Source organism: Excalfactoria chinensis, chromosome 11 (assembly GCF_039878825.1).
Source record: "Excalfactoria chinensis isolate bCotChi1 chromosome 11, bCotChi1.hap2, whole genome shotgun sequence".
NCBI classification, from domain to species: domain Eukaryota; kingdom Metazoa; phylum Chordata; class Aves; order Galliformes; family Phasianidae; genus Excalfactoria; species Excalfactoria chinensis.
Genome location: NC_092835.1, coordinates 11,221,702 through 11,245,038, shown reverse-complemented (window position 1 = coordinate 11,245,038; position 23,337 = coordinate 11,221,702). Strand labels below are relative to the sequence as shown.

Here is a 23,337-nt window from a genome sequence, read left to right as displayed (position 1 = left end):
AAAGCAAACAAACAAACACAAACCGTAACTACTGAAATTCCAGGTATTTGGGTACTTAATTCAAAATCAATGTTCAGTTGGAACAGAAGAGAGAAGGAACACACAGCAGTAGCCTGTCACAACTGGGAGGCTTTTTTGTGCGCAGGGCTGACGTGTTCTACAGGTGACATTTCAGACTGACATCTGAAATGCTCTATCACACTTTTTGCAATTCAAAAGGAGAGTTCTATTTTCTTTCAAATAATGTTAGCTAAACGTGCTGTCATCAGTGGCCACTGTACATGAATTATGCAAAATAGTTACAGAATGGTTGTAATGTACAAAATGGTTGTGCAATAAACTGCCTCCTCCTGCCCCAACACCAGACTAACAAATAGCCCAATGCCTCTAACCCAAGAGATAAATCTGACCTTATTTTTCTGCTTCTTGTTATTCCTTTAACCTGTTAAAGTATTTAAAAAAAGGGGAATTTTGGTATTCACAAAGCCTTTCCACTTGTATAAATGGGCATTTATTAAATAATTTTACATCACATTTTTTTAGTACCTTTTTTAACTGTTAAGTACCCTTAAACATAAAATTCCCTGGACCTGCTTGGTAATGATGCAGTTCTCAATAGCTCTGTGATTGTCCTACAGCTGCGCAGAGCAATAGATCTCTGCAGGAAGCTGGCACTTCTTATTTGTGATAGGAATTGGAGGCTGACGTGTATTGTAATTATTTCCAAATTACGTGACTGCTCACAGAGGAAAATGTGTAGTTCTGTTACTGTATGACATGGTGGGAGTAAACCAGTTCTGCCTGACACTGCTATTAGATTGCTTGTAGGAAATTATACACTGAACATCTGCATAATAGTGACTTTGCTATAGAATTTTTCATGATAGATAACTCAAATATGGGCTTGCAAGAAGTGCTGGAACAAGACCAACCTCAGTTTGTGCTGTCTGCCTCCTGCCTCTGGGTGTAACTTCTCTTTGTCTTGTGGGAGGATGAAGTCGTGGTACAGTTACCAGTTCTGTAGCTGGCTGACCAAGGACATCAGCCATCAGTGATAAGTGATATTGAACATGGAAGTTACCTTCCACTATTGATTATGCTATTGTTTATGGGCAGAAGAGCCAGTCTCTGCTGTGCCTTGTGCTTCTAACTGCTATTTAAACTAGTGAAAACCACACAGTATACATCTTTACTATGGTTTAAATCCAGAATTATCTTTATAATGCTGAAAAAAGTCTTTGCACCTGTAATAAATAATATAATACATTACATTTTGTATATGTGTTGCTAGAACAGGGCATCGTATCATGATTCAAGTCCAGACAGGATGGGACTTTGTTCAATGTGGTTTAGTGTGTTGGAGTGCAAAGCAAACCTAGCAGGCTGTACAGGTGAGCCCATCTGGTCCAGCTGTATGCTCAGGGGGCATGCAAAGAGCTCTCTGTGGTGGTGTGCTCTGCCCCTTTGATTCCCAGGAGTGTGGCAATGCAGAAAGGGAGTCATTTTATCTTGGGCAAGGATACAACCCTGCAAGCAGAATACAGGTGTATTCGTTTCCTTTAGAAATGCAGTTCAATAGTATCAGTTAAAGAGAGCATCAGTGCTTTGAAATCACAGACCTAAACGTTTTTAAATGCTGATATTTTCTTGTGGGCTTCATGTGACATCGTGTTATGATAAAGCATTTCAATTACACAGAAGCATTTTCCCTCTGCTTTATTTAGCGCATGAAAGCTCTTGTATTTTTCTTAAAAACAAAAACACTTTAAATATTTTCTTCAAGGATAGAGGCTAATTGATAATTATACAGTAGTTATTGAAATGTCAAAATAATAATAAATCATTGCTGATGTGCAGCAAACTGGCTGTTTCATCCAAAAACGGTTCTTGGAAGCTGTTTCCCCCTTGTTTGGTGCTGGGTTGAATTCCCCTCTTACAGGGGAAAGCAAGGCCGGGTGATATGTGTGTGTTATCCATGCTTGTGCTGTGATTCCTGTGTCATGCTGCAGTATCCCAAGGTGCTTACACACTGGATGTGTAATGTCAGGAACAGATTGCCCCAGTAAGGTCATTAGTGAAATGGAGGGAGTCAAAGTGGAAATACGTAGAAACAGTAAAGCTAGCGAAACACTGCTTCTAGTAAATACAAGGAATATTTCTCCAGAAATTCATAAACTATATCGGTATTTTTTCTGTGTACTGGGACACTCGTTTTTCCAGCTACATTGGGGTACAGTAGCCATGAGAAGGGCAGTTACCCATTGTGTAGGGTGGTAATGAGACTAAGTAGTGGCAGTAGTGAGAGCTCCTTCCACAGACTTCATCTCAGCCCTGAAGGCAGTTGGGAACTAGTGGCCATGAGCACATCACTACGGGGAGGTTTCTCACTGTTGGAGCAGCATTTCTCCACTCAGGAGTTTGGACCTTCTGACAAGCAACTACAGTAACTGCACATGACCCCGTGCAAATAGTTGCTGAGGTTGGAAAGCAAAGGTTGAGAAGTTCTAGTCCAACTCTCTTGCTCAAAGCATGGCAGCCTGGGATTCTGACCAGTTTGATTTGAGCATCTCCACAGATACTCCACACCCTCTATGAAGTGTTATAGTGTATTCAAATGAAAATCTGTGGTGTTTTTATTTTGTACCTGTAATTGTGGCACCTGTATGTGAGATTCTGGAACTTTTTTAGAAACTCTTATTTCTCAGATTCTCATAAGACCCCATTCTTTTCCAGCGCTTGCTTGTCTCATCCTGAGTGACCTTTTCGCAACTGTGAAGAGAACAAAACCTTTCATCAAGGAGAGGATGGCAGCTATCACATCTGCATGGCCCAGGAAGCAACACTGAACGGTGGAAAAAAGGTACTGCTAGCATCTCCTGGTTATAGTAAAAGCTGTTTTATCCTCATGTGTGCCGTGTAGTGGTGCTATAGGGGTGGTAGGTTGGTGTAGTTGTCACTGAGTTAGTTTGATATAAGTAGCAAATTTCCTGTACAAGTAATTTTATGTATGAGCATTTAAGACCGCTGTGACAGAACTCTTCCAAGATTTCATTGTGTTCACTTGTGAACACAGACGCTGCCAGACCAATAGGCAAGACCAGTGCTGGTTAAAAGACTTGTTGGTTTGGAGGGATTGCATTTGGTACAATTCTGCACTGAAGGTGACTCCACACACTGTTTTAAGTCAGCTGCGAGTTATTTGAAGGTGTTTCTTCCCCTTGTGTTGTGAAAACTAAATGCTAATAATGAAAATGTGGTACAGAGGAAGCTGTGGTTGTGTGGTTCGATGTCTATGTTGAGAATGCCTCCTTTCAGCAGGGCTGCAGAAATGTATTTTGTGTCTGCTGTAGAGTCCCCTTGACTCAGAATACAAACAAATACAAGTTATCTTCAGTCAGGAATAGTGCTCACTTCAGGTTTTTATTAAAATTGAACACAGGGAAGTATTCAAACATACTTCTGGTAGAGAACAAAGCTAATGTATTTTTAAGATCATCTGGTTTGACAGTATTTCAGAATATCAGTTAATCCTTTCAAGTATACATTCACCAGAACATGAAAGTGAGCAAGCACTTTGTTATTCAGCCAACAACAACTAAATCATCACCAACAAACTGGTAGGTTGGAACCTCCAGGTTATAGGGGGCAGGACCTTTCCTGATTCTGCCAGAGGCATCATAATGGGACCCATGGCAGGGGCAGTAATAACCACCAAAATCTCCAGAGTTAGCAATTGGTACACAACCAAGATGAGTGCAGACTCCTACTAATATGACCCATTCTGGTTTCTTTACTCTGTCTAAATCGTGCTGTGGATCTCTCAGCTGAGACACATCAACTTCAGCTTCCTGATTAATCTCTGCTTGGGTTCTGTGACGCACAAAGAGGGGTTTCCCTCTCCACTTGAAAGCCATGTTTTTCCCTTCTGGAATGTCAGATAGCTTGATCTCAATCTTTGACAATGCTAGCACGTCAGCAGAAGCACTGAGGCTGGAAATAAACTGGGTGACAACATTCTTAGCAGCATATGCAGTAGCTACGCATGTTGTTGCAGTCACCAAGTAGGAAAACCCTTTTCTATCTTCACTGCTTCTCTGAGAAGACGCTGTGGCATCCATCACATCTTCACGACGATAAGCAGAGAAGTCAGGGACCGTGACATCATTGTGGACAAAACGCACACTGGCAGGTGCTGCAAGAAAAATAATATGAAATGGCAACTCTCACTCGAAATATATCATGATGTATTTTATGTTAGGCTTTTTCAAATCAAGTTTTATGAACGATGGGCATGTTATTCCGGAGTCTTGGTAGCATTCCTCTAATAATGCATTTCAGTTTTACCTTGGAGGATAATACTTGTTAGAAGGTATTTTTAGTAGATGAACGAGTGGTTTGTGAATTGTTCCACTTTGTGTGAAAACTGAATGGAGCCTGATAAGGGTATAGAAAGACCTGCAAAAAGTTCTGGGTTTAAAGTGATCCGTTGGCTTGGGAGGATTTTTTGTTCTCCAAATTTCAAGGGAGAAATGCTGCAGGATACAACATCCAGCTGACAGGAGATGGGCAGTGCTTTCTGTGCTGATGTTATGCTGAAAAAAAATAGTTTGAACAAATTTGATTTCCTTTGGCTTAAGTAACCTCTGTGCCTTTAACAATCTTAAGTGTCTGGTTGAGCATTTTAAAGATTAAAAATGCAAGATCAGACACCCTCCTTTATAGAACTTAAAAGTAACATCAAAGCAAACTGCCCCAGGAAAGGATTTTTAAACCTTTCAAACTCCGGTCTCCTATTTGCCGACGTCTCATAAAAAGATTTAGGAATAAATTTAGTAAATATCCAGTTCCTGAACTTTGTGAGGTTCCCAGTTGAAGCCAATGTGCTAACCTGACAGGATGTGGCTGCTAAACAAGGGGCCGTCCATTAGTTTCTCCAGCTGCCTCCCTCAACACAATGTAAGCAAAGAACAAGAGCATGCTAAGGACACAGGACTTGCCAAAATGCAAACTGTTAGTTGGCAAAAACTGTTTGGTCTTAATTTTTTCTAGCAGTTGGCACGAAGTCCATTGGTTAGTAGAAAGGATTCTCTTAAAATACTCAAAATAACTCTTAAGAGGTCTATAAGCATCTAATGGGGAAATACCTGCATTTATTTACAAATACTCAGGAAATTGAAAGCGTTTGATCTTAAACTGAAAATTCTGTGAGAGCGAACTACCCGCTTATTTCAGTGGTGAAGACATTTCTCATTTAGCAGCAAGCTAGCAGGCATTATAATTAACCTACTTTGAAAATTCTCTGTCACACTTGTCATTGAATAATATTAATTGAAGCTATAAATAAGACTACATGTCAGCTACATTAATTATAGATGTGTAGAATTTACATCTGGATGTGTCCTTTACAGTTGATGGTCAGGTGCAGTTCTAACCACTACGGAGCATCTTTCCTAAGGCACAGCAGTCTCCAAGACTTACTCAAGTATCCCGTTCAGCAGTAAGATCTCTTATCAGAAGATAAGGGAGCTTCTTTGCACTCCAGCACATACTTAATGTGAAATGTGCTAATATAAAAAAAACCTAAATTTGGTGTTAGAATATGCTCTTTTTTAGTACTGAAATAGGGCCCTAAATCTGCGTTACAGATTTTCATGTGTGCCTCAAAAAGGCACCCGGCTGTAGCACTGCAGCATCAAAGTTATTGACATTTCCTGTGCTCCTGAAAAAAAAAAATGAAAGAAAAGAAAGGAAGACACTTAACAGAAAAACATGGCTTAAAATATCCCTGTTCAGCAGCTGTTTACATTTTAGGAATAACGCAGGGCTGCTGATGTAGAATATCAAAGAGTTAGGAATGATCTCTGCTTCTATCCATTTTCTGTATTTATGGAGCAGAAAGTACCATTTAAAGCTGCACATACAGCGGGTACAAAAGATTCTTCATTTTGGGACTAAAGTATCATTTCAGAAATGCTTCTACTATTTCATACTAAGCCCTTCGTTCCCTGATGTGCCTGTTTAGGCCTAACACAGCTCACTGCAGTCAGGACACGTACTTCAGACTAGATGTCCTGCTGTAAACATGGCAGTCTGCATTGCAAAAGGCCGCTGCTTTTGTTTTGTGGGCAACATAACATCCCTTTATGTATAAACTATGTAGCATTAGGCAGTCTTGAAGCTTTGCCTAACTGGCTGCTGTCAGGAACACCTTGAGACCAGGACCTGAATGTCCCATTTGTTGGTAGATACCTGTAACCTTGACAGCAAACCACTTCCATTGCACTGAGCATGTGGAAAGATGCGGTGCCCAACTGATGAAGAGACACAGACGTGGAGCTGTAGGAATAAGGGGCTTGGCAACGCCTGCCTTGCTGACAGCCACTGTCCTTTTTTGGCCCAAGGCAGACTGCAAGAACTGCTGTGTGCCTTTATCTGGTTTACACTTTCAGAACAGCGCATGACTCGGGGGAGAAAATAGTGACTTATTCCAACAGCTCTTTCTTGGGACTCTTCTCACGCAGCTGAGAAGTGCATCTGTTCTCAGATCTCTGGTTTAGGTCAGTTAAAAGCCGTACCGAATGATACCGGGTTTTCCTGAATCTCCCCAACGCAGAACAAATTCTCGTTTAAAGCCGTCAGAACGGAGCAAGCCCTCAAAGCTCTTAAGCTCCACGGTCCTAAACGTGCATCACCCCGGCAGCCGGGAGCCCAGCACTGCCGGACGGAACAGACCTTACGGCCCGGCCCGAGCGGCGCCCGCGGGGACGGAAAACGGGCGAGGTGACCCCGCCGGCTGCCGCCCCCCGCCCAGCCCCGGGCCCGGCTCCCGCCCGCCGCGCCCTCCCCGCCCCGATGGCACCCGCAGGGCGCTCGGGCCCGGCCCGCACCGTTGAGGCTGGCGCTGGCGACGAGATCCCGCCGCGCCGAGCGGCCGCTCATCGACTCCCGGCACAGCAGCGGTCGCTTCAGGTCCAGCACCACCTTCTCGGCCCGCGACGCCGCCGGTGCCAGCGCCTTGAGCGAGCCGGGCACGGCGTGCGTGGCGGCCGACAGGTAGGGAGCGAAGGGCCCGGAGCGGGCGGCCACGGACAACATGGCGGGAGCTGCGGCGCCGGTCACCGCCGCGACCTTCCCGGCGGCTGCGTGATGACGTCACCAGCGGGCGGACGGGCGCGATGACGCCACCGCAGCGCCGCGGGGTCGCGGCAAAATGACGTCATGGCCCTGAAGGGGTGGGGGGGCGTGCCCGGGGCGCGTGTGGGTCCCGGCGCGGTGTGCGCTCCGGGACGGCGGTGTGGGGTCTGTTGGGGATCGTGGTGTTGCTTCTGTCGGAGCCGCGGGGTCTGGTACCGGGCTGGGTGGCTCCGGTGCGGCCTGGAGGCGGTGGGGCACGTTAGGGTGATTATTGCGTGTCCCTATGTCAGGAATTGCGAGAATGAATCTGAAATTATTGCTGGAAATACATTTATCTCCTCAGATCCCAAGCTGCCCTTGTAACATGGGCTGGGATACAAGCACTGCAATCCTGTTTTCACCTTTGCTCAGACTGGTTTCGTTCAGCCATACAGTAGCAGGGGATGCTGCTGCACTGCAGCACCCGCTGGCCTGTGCACTTAGCTTTAGAGACTGCACTAGAAAGTGATCTGAAACAAACAGCAGTGCTGCTGCCAGATGCTTTCCCAGGTACATGGGCGTCCTCTGCATGAGTTCAAAGCAAACCCACCGCAGAGGCTGTTCTGGAGGTGGGCATTCTTAAAATGAGTCTTGGCGGCTGCAGGCTGTGGGAGGGCAGCGCTTTCACAGTGCTCTGATAGTCCCCTCTTGTGACCTCCGGAGAAGCTGTTGGCTGCCTGCAGTCACAGGGCTGAGCTGGGTTGTACTGCAGCACTGCTTACTCGTTTGGGGTGTATTCTCACCCAAAACTTGTTTGGGTTAATTGCAAGGATAAGAAGAAAATATATCACAGATAATTCTGGACTAATAGAGAGATCAGTTCCTTCATTACCAACTGGAGTAAATAATTAAATATCTTTAAAACAAAACAAAACAAAACACTTCATAGTGCCAGCCTTGAACATGAGGTGTCACAGCTTCCAATCACAAGATTCAGCTCAAATTCTGTGTGAGTGTGCTGGTAGGTGCCCCCCTGCTCCAGCTAAATCTCTTCTCTAGTTCAAGCTTGTGAAATGTTCCCACAATTCAAAATAAACACAATACAGAGGTAAGTTAGGAAGAAACTTGAGCTAACCCGTTCTAGAACTCTAACTGCAGTTTCTCACCAGCCCACAGAATCCATTCATAGCATCTCAGGGTCGTTAAGGTTGGAAAAGACCACTAAGATCATGTAGTCCAACCAGCAACCCATCCCCACCATACCACTAAACCATGTCCCTTAGTGCCACATCTCCCCTTTCTTGAAAGTCTCCAGGGACAGTGACTCCACCGCCTTGTTGGGCAGTTTGTTCCAGGGCTGGAACAAAAATTTTCCTAACATCCAACATGAAATATTCATCCAAGGCTGTGAAGCTTTTGTGTTTCATACTGGCTTTATCAGGAGATTCTGTTCAGAAATTCTGCGGTTGCTAACGATGCTACAGCTAATGACTCTATGATTGTGCATTTTAAAAGCTGTCTGGGTGGATCGGTAGTTTAGGGACTGGCTCTGCAGAGATTTATGTAAGGGTGTGACTTTTTCATATAAGTAATTCACTGAGTCTTTTTATCTGGTGTCTGAAATGTACTGAAATATGGTTGTTCTAATTAAGTGGGATGGATCATTCCTGCTCCAGTAGTATTGATCTATAATTTATTTCTTTCCCAGCAAGTTTTTCACATCGAAGCCTGGGTATATAGTGATTTACCCAACTAAGTGCACCGTACTGTTGTTAGCTGCAGTTGTGAAATAGTAATTATAGAACAATGTAGTATTATTCTGGAGGAAAGATAATATGTAGGAACCACTGGGGCTGTGGATCAATGTACAAGTGGAAACAAACGATTTTCAAACAGGAAAGAGAAAATTAGAAAGGACTCGTGTCTTCTTTGTTAACAGGATGAGTTTTAGAAACACCGTTTCATAGGAGAAGACCTACAGAAACATGATCTTATTTCCTGTTCTCTATCAGATTACAGAGTTCTTGTAATCATAAGAAATACTCGATCAGAACCACTCTAGTAATAATAGGCCAAAACGAAGTTCTTCTAAGGCCATCAGATTTTAATGTGCTCTCTACATACTTGGTGTTTCACCGTGAGACTGGGGATCTGACCTAGCACTTGTAGAAAGGTTTGTTACCAGCTGTGTGGGTTTTCTGTGTCTTCGTTTTCAAAGCATTCTGAGTTTTGACACAGGTGGAAGTTTGGAATTGCTAATCCAGCTCAGCTGTTTGGGGTGTGTCAGAGGGGGCTTAACAGCTTGGTTTTTTGTTTGGGTTACCCTGAGAGCCTTCTGGCAGAATGGACTTGCTGCTTCTGGAGGCTTTGGACTAAATGAGGGAGCTGCGGTGTATTTGAAAAATGTGAGTGTTTTAAAGATTTAAGACTGATTTTAAGATATAGCTTGATCAGAAGGTGATTAAAACATGAATGTTTTTCGGTATGAAGACAACCTCTTCTCTTATCTGCATCCAGGAAGAGTTAATTTAAACTTTCAAGTGACTAAGCATACTCCAGTGTGTAGGTGTTTCTTTGAGTAGTGCTGTTAGGATTATGTTCCCAAGCAGTAATACCAAGTGAGTGTTTGCCAGCAAATCTGAAAGTTAAATGTCACCGTGGTTTTGTGTAAACCCTCTAAACAGACCTCTGTGATTGCATTTGTGCATTCACGAGTGTGTTGGGCTTATGAAAATGTGTTCTGCTTAATGCTTCTGTCATCCTACAGTAAGTTAAAAACTCTTTTGCATAAATACAAATGCTGTGATATATCAAAGCTGCAATAATATGAAATAGCTGCAGCAAATTACCAGAATGATTTTGGGGATGTGCAGTTGTTTTTCAGTACCTTTCTTTACGTACTGCTTTATTCTTAGATTTATGTGTTATTCAGATGCTAAATGCAGAACTTTGTTGGCTATATGCTAAAGGATCGGTCACCTTGGGCAATGTGATCTTACCAGAAGGTTATGGGTTTTGTGAGTTTTTTCCTATATTGCGTTATTTTTATGCTCTGAAAAGTCAATGCTACTGAAGTGTGGAGTACAGGATTTGCATTTGCTTTTTGGTTTTGCGTTGATGATCATTTCTTTTTTCCTAAATAAGATTATTCAGAAAGAAAAGATTAAAAAAACCCTCTTGTTGTGCATTGCTAGCAAAGCAGAAGGTACGCCCTGCTTCATCACACTGAAAGATGAGGTTTTTCATGCTGTGCTGCAGAGGATGACTGCGAACAAGTGCCTTATGGACTAGGCAGTTTACTTTTCCTTCCCTAGCCACGTTGCATCATCTCACACCTGTACGATGGACAGTGCAGATGATGTAGTGTAGTCCAGCTGCAGCCAACAGCAGGCTGCTCAGAGGGGCTGTGAAATCTCCATCTGCAGAGATACGCAGAACCCACCTGGACGCGGTGCAGGACAGCCTTCTCTCACTGATCCTGCTGGTTGGAGTTGATCTCAAAAAGTCCCTTCCAACAGAAAAGACTCTGTGACACTAAGATTCAGACTTTTATGCTAGCTGTTTACTAAACAGTTCTAATTACTCTGAAGCTTTTTGGAGTTCTTGTGAGATCTAGTGCAGACATTGCTGCCCTGACCTGCAGAGTGGGGCTGATGACAAGCCCTGTTCTGATGTCTTCATGGCACCACTGCTGTGCATGTATGGGCAGTCTGGGGGCACACTGGGCAAGAATAGTTTTAGGAAGTTGTGATGCATTCTTTGCACTAGATAGGCTCCTTTAGAGGCAATTTCTTGCAATAATACTATGTTCTTTATTATTATATATTTTGAAATACTATTTCTTTGTACAGCTGTGTTATGATTGTCTTGTGGAAACTTTCCAAAACAAGGGCTGTGTCTTCAGTGTGTGCCGGGGTCTGCAGCCCATCAGCATTAGCTGGAGCCTCCTAATTCATGCACACTGCTGGTGTCTGCAGTTAGTTCCTGTGCAGAATGTTCCTCATGGTGATGTCTTGTGCTGTGATCCCAAGGGAGCTGTTAAATCAAGGTATTTGTGTACAGCTCTGTTCAAAAAGTAAAGTTATGAAGATCTTTTGATCAGTTGTCCAGCATCCTTCTCCCGTTGTCCCCATTAGTTGAAATGGTGGCACCTCACTGCCGCTGTCTAAATCTGAATTCATTTTTTTCCAGTCAAGGAAGAAATAATTTCAAGTATTACGAGCAAAGAAGATATCTGGCAGCAGGCTTCTTAGTACTTTCTCTTAATACAGAAGTAATAGGCAGGAGTTTGCAGCTTCAGCACCCATCTTGCTCTAAATCTCTTACATCTGTGTTTGATAATGCTGAGTTACATTGCCTTGAGCAGAAGGGCGTGGAATATCCTGCTCTGGCAGAGAAGCTTTTAACTTTTTTAGTGTAAAATGAGATAAAAAGGAAGAAAGCATACTTTCCATCTTCCCTCCACTCTCTGCAAAAATAAATAAATAAATAGAAAAAAATCAAAGCAGATGAGATATTCTGCTGGGCAAGAAGAATGGGATTTTCAGAGACCATTTTAGAGAGGAAAGAAAATAAGACCATTAAACTGAATAAAATAAAAGCAAAAAGACCAAGCCTAGGCTTATGTCAGAGCTTTACGTAATTGTCCAGATGGAGAAAAACAGTCATACGTATATGAAATTGATAAAATCTGATGGCACAAATCAGAAATGGCAACAAAAGGTGTCCAACCAAGCAGAAGCCAATGGCAATAATTGCCTGGGGCAGCATCAAATGCTGCTCAGCAGGGCAGTAGCCAAATGCTGAGGAAGGCTGTGGATATTGCTGGGAGCGTATTGAAGGGCACTTGGTCTGAAGACGAATATCTTCCTTTATTTTGCTTTCTCTCCACATTTCATGAAAAATCCTTTGCACTTTGACCTCTTAAAGGACATGGATTTGACTCACAGCTGGCTCCACCACTGAATATTCGTTGCTCTTCACAATGTGGCACTGCCGCAGTTTTATTGGCCAAACAAATAAGCAAAAAATGGTGTAGACTTTGGCTGTAGGTGCTGGAACAGATCACTGTTCTGTCATTACCAGTACATTTCTCATGTTGGACAATTAAGCATCAATTTTACAAAAATAGAGCATTTATAGCATGTCAGAGAGCCTGAAATTGTTGATTAATCAGAGTAGAGATCCCTGTAGTTCTAAACGGTAAAGAAAGGAAATAGCAGCAGAGCTGAGCGTGCTGTTCGATGCAGGGCTGAAAAATCTCACCTGCCACTGTGTGTATATCTAAGCCATTATGAAACTTGCATTGGGTGAAGGAGCAGAACAAGAAGAACGAAATTAAAAAGATGACAAAGGAATGCTTTCTCAGTTTCACGGTGTATTCACAGCTCTTGACTAAGATCAGATGCTCTTGGAAGCTTCTCTCTAATGCAGCGTTGCTAGATGTTGGCTTCTCACCAGGTTATAATCAGCAAGAGGCAGAAAGGGACAAAGAGTTTCCCCCCACACCCCCCCCCCCCCTCTTTCTGTTTCCTTACAGTGGGCATACAAAGACCTCATCTGTAGCCTTTACTTGTCTTGAGTGTTTAATTTGAATCGTAGGACTTGATTCTGAGGTAAATGATGGCTGGTTTGTAGCGTGTGCTTCTCTCTTGCTTTCTGCTGGGTTGTTTCAGATCTGTGTTACTGTGTGGAGCATCCTGATTAAAGATACCACACCGAGAATAAATAAAAGCTGGCCTTGGTCTTAAACTGTAGTATTGATCTGCACGTGCCTCAGGGAATAGGGAACAATACATGTATAATGTGTACTCAAATTGAGCTAAATGCATACTGTAGTCATAATTATGTAAATGTTATTCTAACTGTTACTAACCATTGCTTCGGTAGTACCTCATGGAAATTTCCTATTATGCAGAAGATTTTTATTGACTATGCATTGTTTTCTAAATGTGATGCCTTTTTTTCTCTGTCCTTCATTGTGAAAATGATAAATAAGAGGCCTTTCCTGTCCTTTTATGCATAGTTAGGAGAATAATTGCGTTGCTGTGGCTGCTCCTAATGGTTCCCAATGGAATTCCTCTGTGTTTGCCTATTGGTCATATTGTATATTTTCAAGTTTAGTGACTTGTAGTGCAATAAGTAGACACGTACAGATGAAAACTGCTGGGACAAACTTAGGCATTGTCTACTAAGGGAAAAATGAGAATGTAATAGGGAAAGAATTAGAAAAGTGCAGTAGTGAGTGTGAGATTTAGTACAGTGAAGCACAGGGTCATTTAGAGATTCGTACCAAATGTTTTTACCATGGATTTTAGATTTCTCATAGGAAGTAATCGGAGAGGGAAGAAGATCCACATATGTGGTGGTTGATAAGATTATCACTGTGCTGTGTGTCTATTAAGCAGATCAGTGGAATGTGGGGGTACATGAAGTTTTTCTGTAGATGCATGTAATATTAATTTTATTGTACAGTGTCACTGTGTGTCGTAGTGCATTGCGCTTTATACTGATGATTAAATACATTTGAGAAGGGTTAAGATAAATGTTAACAAACGATGAGGAGAGCTACTGGGACCTGGGTGAGGAGTGCACTGCAGCACAGCTTTGGAGAGCAGCAAGCTGCATTAACAGGCTGGGCAGTGCCAGCACAGCTTGCTCCCCAAATGCTGAGCTGCTTTCCTGCTGTGGGCCAGGCCTTTTGCTGCTTCTGGGTGGTTGCACATCACCTAGTTTTGAAGCAAGCTATTTTGGTACTTGTTCTGGGATCTCTGCTCAGTGCCCTGTATGAACATGCTGCATGGACATGCTCTATAAGATGCTCGTTTTGCCTAGATAAACAAAACACAGGAACTAATAGGATTGCTTCTGGTAAATGTGGTCCATTAAGTGCGGACTTGTAGAGAGGAGGAAAAGCTGTATGAACAGAAGATGGTAATACCACATGCATCAAAAGTGCAATTAAATGTGTTTTGGCTAGAAATTAATGTGGTTTTAGAGGTAAAAAGGAGTCACAACACTGAATTGTTTGGAAAATTGAGTTAGGCAAAGTGAGAAAAATATTTGCAGATTCAGTGGAGGTATCTGTGCGTATCCACTCACTTTTCACCTTGAGACCTCGAGGGTCAGTGTTACAGTGGGTCTCTTTCATGAGTCCCTTTAGGACACGCTCTGTCATGGCAGTGTTGTGAAGGTGAGGAGAGATCTGCATTTACTGCATCTCTCAGGAGCTGCTGTATCACAGCTGGAAACTATGTGCAATGTTTTTCTGCTTTTCATTTACTTAATTAAATGCATATTTCTGTGGGACAGTTTCCTGTATTTAATAAATGATGAGCATTGGACTTTTTATCCTGTCCCTTGCTATAAACACTTTGTTTCTTCCCAAATTAATCTGGTCTTCAGTTCTTCAAGAAACAGCATCTTACACCCAGCACTTCTTTAAGAGTTTCCTAAAAATGACAAGGTTTTCCCCCGTTAATTTTCTTGCTTTGAACATCTGAGTTGTGAGATCCTTGATGTCTTTAGACTTAACAATGTCTCTCCTGGACAGCCATTATATTACTTGTCTTCATTTTACTTCCCACAACAGCTGCAGATATTTCCTGTAATTAATTTCAGTGTCTTGTTACTCTTAGCTGACTTTGTCTGTTGGCCCTTTCCCAAAGCTACGTCTGTTTGTCAGAATTTTAATTGTAGTAACAACTTACTGTGGGAGAAGTGCCCACTAACTTTTTGGATAATAATTGTGGGTTTATTGGCATGTGCCCTTGTTGAGAATTTTGAAGGACTGTTGCCTTCTATTGCTTATTCCTCCAGCTATTCACTTATACCTACAAAACTTGGTAGCCACAGTGTCCGGTTCCTTTTGCTACCTGATAAGTAGCCTCTTGGAGTACACTAACCACAGTATGTCTGGTGTGGATAACTGATACTTCAACTTGAAATACTCTCCTGTTCCTACCTGTTCTACTGATGAATTTAGTGATGGAGCCTTGTTTGCTTTCTTTATGAAGGACTGAGATGTAACCAAGCTACCAAGTGATCATGTTGGAGCAGGTTGGTTGTTCGTGCCTTCCTGTGCAGCCTAATCTACAGGAACTGTTTTAGCAGGGAGTTGAATTAGATGATGGCCAGAGGTCCCATCTAACTTCACTGATTCTGTGACTCTGTACTGATAGTCTATTGATTCCCATGGTATATCGTGGTCTTAACCTGCAAAAAGTTTCTGGTTTTCTTATAAAGCCCATGCACTCTGAAGTTGCCTTGCCTTGTAAAATGGATAACATGGTCTAAGGGAAATGTTATTAAATGATGCTGAGCCTTTTTTTTCCCTCTTGAGTTGTAAGTGGAGTAAAAGTCTTCTCAAAAAGCAGATAGAACAAGTTGCGGTGTGTTTTCAAATGGTTATAATAGTACCTCTTCTGAAAACTGAAGAGGTGCCATAGGAGCAGGCAGAATGCTGGCAAGACATTTTACAGTCCAGAATGAAAGGACTGTAGGGTTAAAACCATCAGTTCCATTGATCTCAAATTGACACGTCCCTTTGCCACCATCAGGTTCTGAGGGGGGCCTTCAAGTCTTACCTCTAACATTTCAAAAACATAACAGCAGCCTTGTTTGTTTCCAGAAAGGAATGAAAATTACCTTGTATTCTGTGTTAGGTCAATTTCAGCCAGTGTTATGCCAGACACGGGAAGTGCATGCAAGGATACAGGAAAAACTGGTGATGGTAAAATGCTGCTTTATATTTTCAGAATTTCACTCTGGGGGCACTGTGAGCAGAGAAGCTTTTATAAGAGCAACATAAGCCACTTTAAGAGCAACATAAGCCTCATTGACATGTTTTTCCAGCGTTTGCCTTTGCAGCAAAATTGACTATGCTGTCATAATGGAATACCTCTCCAACATAAGCTACAGCTCCTAGTGGCTGCGTTAGTGCTTTGTCAGCCACAGTGGAATCAGCTCTGATGCTCAGCATGGTGGTAAAGATTGACTTCTTTCTGCAAGGTCAAGCCCATGAGATAAAGCACTTGAATGAAAGAGGAAATAAGTTCAACTGACAGTGCAGAGTTGGTGGAAAATAGAAAAGTCATATTACTCAGCAGTAATGAGTGAACTAGTTATTAAAATAATGATAGTTTTTATAGAGACCTCTGGCACAAAGTTATCGTGGGGTACTTAGGAGATGTTTTCACTGGTTGTTTTGGTCAGTTCCTTTTTGTGGATGTAAAACACAGTGAGTGTAAGATCAGTGGGTCACATTTACAAAGCAGTTCTGAGCTGGCTTTTTCTCAGTGTGTTGCTTCTTAGCAGATGCTATAAGTCAGTTTATGGATGATTATGAGTTCGCTGCTATTATCCATGTAATAAATGTGTAGGATTGAGAGCTTGTGGGTTGTTTTTGTTTATTTCTTTTTCCCTGGGCTTTTTGCATGTGTGTTCTTCAAATTTATTAATAAAAATGCAGGAAATACTGAAGTGTGCGTTGATCTGCACCTGCTGAAATCTGCAGATGGTGCAGTTTATTGTACTGTGTTTAGGGTGCCCTCTTTTGTAAATAGTTCATGAAATTTGAAGGAGTGGACCAATAGGTTGGGATTAACTGGAGTTTAACATTTGGCAGACCTTGCTATGACCTTTGTTTCCATGTAGCTCTTCCTGTGTCACATTGGAGATTTTTTTTAATCCTTTTTCTGAAAACTCTAGGTGTGGCTTTTTTGCCTTGAAGATAAGGGACCTCAGCAGCTCTGAGGACTTAGGAGTCCATCTCCATGTGGTTATATTTATCTGGGAGAGAGTCTGTTGGAAGGTTATTAGCTGGTATGAATTAATTCACTTGAGAACACTCAAGTCTCTAAGATGCTTCTTGCTGGCTTGGTTCTGGTTAATACTGATAAATAATTGATCTATTTATCTTGATTTCCCCTTCCAGCTGAAAAGAAAGTGATTTTCCATATAACTCCTTTAAAAAGAGTAAAGTAATGCACATGGTAAACGGGGGCACACAGGTGGCAGCATCCTGACCTAAGGAAGCAATTAGAAAATAAATCACCAGGGTCAAGAAGGGTAAAAATAATTCTCAAAAGGAGTTGTTTCCATGGCTTGAGACAGAATAAATGTCTTAAAGCAAAATAAGTTCTCATTTGTGTGGAAGGCGGAAAGAAGAGCCTTAAAATACTTAATGCACTGAAGAAACAAGTTCAAGCGCTGAAATAGCAAAATCCTTTCCTCTTCAAAAAATGGAAATAGGAAAGAGCAGAGTAGGGAAACAGACCTTTAAATATTGTAATTCATTATCTTGAAGGAATTGCTCTGAAAGAACACATTCATTGTGCTGGTGCTGATAGGAGACTGTGGGAGCATAGAATGAATATCCTCTGAATAAATGGTAGAGATCACTTGTCCACATCAAGTTCCCATCAAAGTTACACAGAAACATATGAGCAGTGATGTAGTTGTCCTCATGCCATCTGGTCTGGTGGCCTGCCTTTATTCTTATGAATGTCTGAGCTGAAATACATATTCCTTTCCTCCTGGAAGTGTTGTGTAACTGTCCTGCATGATTTTAGGGCCTGACCCAGCTCTCACTGAAGTCTTTTTACTTGAATGCCGAGTGAATGGGACCAGCCATAGTTACTTATGATTTCTGTTAAAAAAAAAAGTATCAGTTTCAGTTACCAGTGATGTCATTTCAGTTTGTAAAATGGTCTGGTGCTGTACTAGAGCCTATAAATACCAGATTGGATTGCTGTGGCAGTGCAAGAGTCAATTTTTTTTCCAACACGTCGAAGAGTGGGGACAGTCTGCTTATTAGATGCATGGGAGGATGGAGGCCAAGGCTGAAATACTGACACTATTGAGCTCATTGAGTTGTATGCTGACCTCAGTGAAGGCAGAATTTCACTTGAGATATATCTGAATAAGGGAAACTCTTTTGAACAGTTGACATGTGTCCACCCTCTTGTCATCTCTCCCTCATTCTTCTCCCTCCTCCTCACATTTCATTATTAGAAACTGTTGGATAATTTATCAGTTCTGTTCGAGGCATAAGAAGACTTGGCAGAGAGTACAAAGTTAGTAGTAACTTGTTCTGTAATAGTTCCAAATCTGTGCTCATCATTAATGTTGAGTAAGGATGATTTTCCAACTGCGTATCAGAAGAGTATCTTTCTGTATGACTAATGGGACTTCGTGGACATGACAATGTGGGAAACCTCAGGGAAAAGAGCATTGTCGCTGCATGTAATAAAGTCATCCAGAGGAATCTCGTCTTTATTCTTATTCTTCCTCCAGAACTTTTGTAGAATTTGTTTGTCTGACTGCAAGACCTCATGAAAGCATCACAGTGTGAGATGGGTACTTACTAGATCTAACTCAGCCGTTCCATTGTGATAGCAGAGGAAATCTGGCAAGCAGTAGAGTACTATGCATGACTTGATGTTTTCATTTTACAGTTCCATGTAGATCTGCATAAACTGCTAGAGAATTGCAGACTGGAGTTTAAAGACAACTGTTAGTTATGTTTTCTCTGTATTCGTATCGAAGATTTTATTCGGTGTTGTTCACAGAACACATTTAAAAATTTTAAATTGCTTCATGATCATGAATCAATCAGCAAAATATAGCAATAATGAGTTCCTTTAAATAGCAAACAGCTCACTAATTATAAAACTGATTACACAAAACTAGTTTTTTAGCCAACAAAAAGGCTCCTGCAGGCAGCGTCCTTCTACCTGCTGGGGAGTGGACGATTCTAATTAAAAAAATAGGGCAAAGCTTCTTTTAAATCTGTTTTAAATCCTAGGAGAAAAACGTGGGCTCACTCATGTTTTGTATTTAACATCGACTTAAACAGTAGATGCTTCTTACAGGTCTTTGTGACGACGGTTGCCATTAGAAATTAAAGAAAAATCCTACCACTAACACTACTTTTTCCCATCGGAAAGGAGGACTTTCAGGTCTGAGTTTGAATTGGGGACCTACAATTTGCCATTGATTTTGTTGTTGCTGGGATACATTTTCTGGTTTGTTTTTGCTGCCTGTTTGGCAGCATGTGATGAACACCATGCACCAGTGCCCAGCACTGAGCCCCCAGTTCTCTGCAGGCTAAATATCAGGAGAGATTTCATCAGCTGAGTCTGCTCAGCAGAAAGTACCAACACACAAACACACGATGTGTTCTCTTGTAGTTGGATCTAACTGTGCTAAAAAGCAAATTTAAAATGAACCTTTGAAAAATGCTCTGGATAGCTCTTGGAAAGCCAGGGGATGGTCTGTTATTTATAGTACTGGGCTGAGGTTTGAGAAACCTATGGGCTTCCAGGCAGGTTAGTTCCTTTGTCTTTTGGTGCATCATCTGGAATATGCCTTGTTCATACATGAAGAGGCTGGGATAGAATCAGATAACTATGTAAACTTTAGGCAGCGAGGAGCAAAGGAAAGCAAGTCTGAAAGTTTTGCGCATCTTTTGGTCTTTAATCCCCATCTTTTTTTTTAATCTATTTTTTTCTCCCAAGTGACAGCTGAGTTCTTGAGAGATACACAGCCCCCCTTCCCTTCTGATGGCTTGACAGAAGAGAGAGGCAACAGTGGAGAATGCCTTGGGACTACTGCCTGACCTAGGCCTGGTGTGTGCTACCTTTCATGGCACTAGTGCAACTTACTGCTTCCTGAAAAACCTAATTTCTCTTGGCTTTATGGTTATCACACAGATTGGGTTGTTGGTACTATAGAAATAGCAGTTGTCAAAAAGCTCGTTTTTGCGGTTTATTTATCTGACTGAGGAGTTTTTAATGCAGTTTGACCTTTATTCTGAGTCAACTTGCTTTTTATTTATTGTGGGTCAATTGGGAAAGCCTCATAACACACAGTTCAGAATCTATAAGCAAGGATGCTGGAGGCGATGCTGAACACTTAACAATAAGAACTGGCAAGAAGCCCAATTTCATTGAGAATAAAAGCAAATGGCAATGTTATTGAATACTCAGTGTCTCATTTTAAATGCCGGCGTGTGCTCAGCTTTGATTCTTGGGGATTACTCAGTTTATGGAAAATTCAGATCCTTGTTTGTGTTTTAGTCAGAATGTGTGCAAACTTCTACTCCTAGAAATATCACAGCCAAGGCAGAAACATATCTGTGCAGCACTGCGAATTGCTTTTTCACAGTTGACTTTGTTTTGTCTATGGGTAAGAAACTCAGTTTTCAGTGCTAACAAACAATATTTTTAACACAGTGAAGTTCTTTAAACTGTAAATGAGAATCCTCTGTTCTCCTTTTCTATGGGAAAACAGAGAATTATGTTGTTTTGTGTTTTGTTTTTTTTTTTTTTCTTGAATATTGTCAGTCGAGAAAAACTTTAGTGGAAAAAAAATGCAAATACTGATTTTTATTTTAGAGGGATAAAGTTGGTTATTTGAATGTCAGACACAGAATAGGGACGTTTTTGTACAGAGAAAAACGTGTGAGAATTGTCTCATTGTATATTTTATTTAATTCCTTGTGCCAGCAGGTACTAATTTCATTCATTTTCATTGGTCTGAAGAATGTGTTTGAGCTAAAATATTATTCTCAAAGGCATCAGCAAGCAATATAATAAGACTGCACCTGTAGTTCAGAGTGAGGAGATAAAAGAAAAAGAAACTGTTATTCCTGAGGAGAATTAAGAAGGAGGGAAGGAAAGCCCTTCTTAATAATGGCTCATTTTCTTCCTTTTTAGTATAAAGTGATAAAAGGAAATAAATTCATGTTCCGAGCCTCTGACACAGTGTAAGGTCATTGCTGAGGATGTTATCTTCATGGGAGAAGAAATGTTTGTCAGAAGTTGTTAATGTTGAAAGTATGGGAAGTTGATTAAAATATTACAGGAAAATAACAGATTGTCGAGATGACAGAATCAGCTTGTATACCTATTTTCCAATTTTCATCTCAACGTGAAAACACAGCGTGGTACGAGGTTCCAGTGGAAAGAAACAGAATATACCGGTCAGCTGCTTGGTAGGGGAGAATCATATTTTTATAAAGCAGATATTGGCTCTGATAAGACAGAAGCACATTCCTAAATTAGAGGTTCTGTTTCTCTGCTTGAGAACTTGTCTTGGACAGCCAGGCTGTGTGGAAAGTCTTGCAAGCAGTGTTTCCATTGTCACTGTGTGGAATACTGGTCACTGGGGGCTTTGGGTAGTTTTTGAGAAGGGCTGTTCTGACACTTCTGTTGGTTAAGTAGTTCTGTTAGATATAGGGGCAAGGAAGCTGCAAATGAACGGGAGATGGCTATATAATCAGAAGAAACACTGTCCTGTTGTACAGCATAACGTGAAGAGCTCTTTTAGGAAGGAGGTTACATGTTTGGTCGCAAGTATCGATGTGGATGCAGTGATAGGGATGAGCTGTCAGAGTGATGAGAACATGACATCAAGAAGGCCAGATGTAAAAAAAAAGGACCAGGTTTGATGTGCAGAATGAATTCTTCTGATGCAGAGGTCTGGGTGTATTGGCAGGGCTGAGGATGAGAGATTATATGGAGAATCTATCTCTACTCTGAAGCAGGGCATGTTGCTTGAGAAACCAAAGATGAGGAAAGCAGAATTCCATAACAGTAGTGTCAGAAGTGCTGGTAGAACAGAGTGGTTTTTTAAATGGAGTTATTAGTGTCAGCAGTTCCATACAATAGTGAATTTCAACCTTCACCTCCTGATGGTATTTTAGTTATCTTTCTAGTCAAGGGCCATTTGACTCTGCAGTTCAGACTTACTACAAAAAGTGGCACTTTTTAATATCTTACGTGCTACCATTAGGCTTATGCAGCCAGAAGGGAGAGAGTCATAGGCATCAGTTCAGTTTGCCAGCTCTCGCCAAGGGAGGTGTAAGCCAGTGCCAGCTCTGGAAAATGTTGCTGGAGAGCATGAAGTTTTGAGGCATTCTTTTAAAAAAAAACAAACAAAACCAAGCAACAAAACAAAGCAAAACAAAAGCTCAAAATAAAATAAAATAAACCAACCCACGCAAAAAGAACCCCTCGCGAGTCTTGTTTTTACTGTTAAATAGAGCATTTTGCACCTGCAGCGTAAGAACAAATTAGAACCATCTATTACAGTATCCTTGTTTCCTGGGTAGCTGTGCATTTTCTTTCAGCTTTGGGAATATCCTTTTCAGTGAATCTATCCAAAATCATGGCACAGTACTTCCGTTATTAGATAATATAAATCCATTCAAATCCCTGAAGCCGTCCTGGCTTGAAACATGCCTTGCTTTTTGCCTACCTGTCAGAATTGCATTTAATTGGCTTTCTTTGCCTTCCTTCCTTCCCAATAAGCCATTTTTCTCTACCACTGATGAAAGAAATGAGAAATGTAACGTTTAGGAGAAAAGAACATTAATGGATGTATATGGCAGTTGAAATGCTTTTGAATTGTTCTATACCTTTTGTCACTAGTAGTGCTCCATGCCAAATTCCCCGGAGCCGTGTGATTAGTGCAGTTTTCATTCCTGTGAGAGAGAATTATTTTCCTCTATGGAATTTTCCTTCTTTTTATTTGCATAATTGTCTGCTCTGAATGTAACCGTAAGAGAAAAGCCTGTTAAAGGCATCATCTCTCCATTCATGCGTGGCTCTTCTGCCTACATTCCGCAGTCAGAATGTTGTAAAAAGCTGTGACATTTGATCAGATAGCTTTTTTGGTGAAATAGTATGGTGAGCAAAAAGAAAAGTAAACACACCCTCCCTCGTTCTCTGGTGTTGTGGGTTGGTTGGTTTGGTTTGGTTTGCTTGTTTGATGATTTGTTGTCTTTTTGGTTTTGCTCATTCATTTATTTTACTCACTGCGCTCTATTATGTGGCTCAGGTATGTTGGGGAGTGAAAGGAGTTGGTTACACAGGAGTGTGTCCTGTTAACGTGTACCGTGTGCATTCTGTGAAGTGGTCTGTATCAGCAAGTCAGTCAATTCATTTCAGAATCCTCATTTAGAAGTCTCTATTTTACACTTCTTTTTTTTTCTTTCTGTGTAGTCTGTCTGTGGCCCAATTGGTAAGGGCTTCTCAGAAAGGTGGTCTGGATTTGGTGTTTCCACATAGGGAAGGAAGAAGACATAATTTGGATTTTATCACAAGTTTTGATGTTGTTATTAGTGGTTGTAGGGAGGTAACACACTTGTCCTAGAGCGTATGTTTTTGTCTCCCTAAGATCTGTGTGCTGAGGTGCATCTTTCTTCTTTCACGAGTTCAG

At 41.6% G+C, this 23,337-nt stretch overlaps 1 protein-coding gene and 1 long non-coding RNA gene across 2 annotated transcripts in view; one reads left to right on the top strand and one right to left on the bottom strand.

Annotated features, from left to right (window-relative positions):
- Window positions 1–3,401: 3,401 nt before the first annotated feature.
- Window positions 3,402–7,164, bottom strand: UQCRFS1 (ubiquinol-cytochrome c reductase, Rieske iron-sulfur polypeptide 1). The gene is made up of 2 exons (XM_072346536.1): window positions 6,888–7,164; window positions 3,402–4,192 (listed from the first exon to the last, which is right to left on the bottom strand). The coding sequence occupies exons 1-2, from the start codon at window positions 7,093–7,095 to the stop codon at window positions 3,582–3,584; spliced, it is 819 nt and encodes a 272-aa protein (XP_072202637.1). The 5' UTR covers window positions 7,096–7,164; the 3' UTR covers window positions 3,402–3,581.
- Window positions 7,165–9,839: 2,675 nt separating this feature from the next.
- LOC140257526 (uncharacterized) overlaps window positions 9,840–23,337 on the top strand; it is a 191,018-nt gene continuing 177,520 nt past the window's right edge. Inside the window, exon 1 of the long non-coding RNA XR_011905044.1 lies at window positions 9,840–9,879. This is a non-coding gene — a long non-coding RNA (uncharacterized lncRNA). The remainder of the gene's footprint in view (window positions 9,880–23,337) is intronic.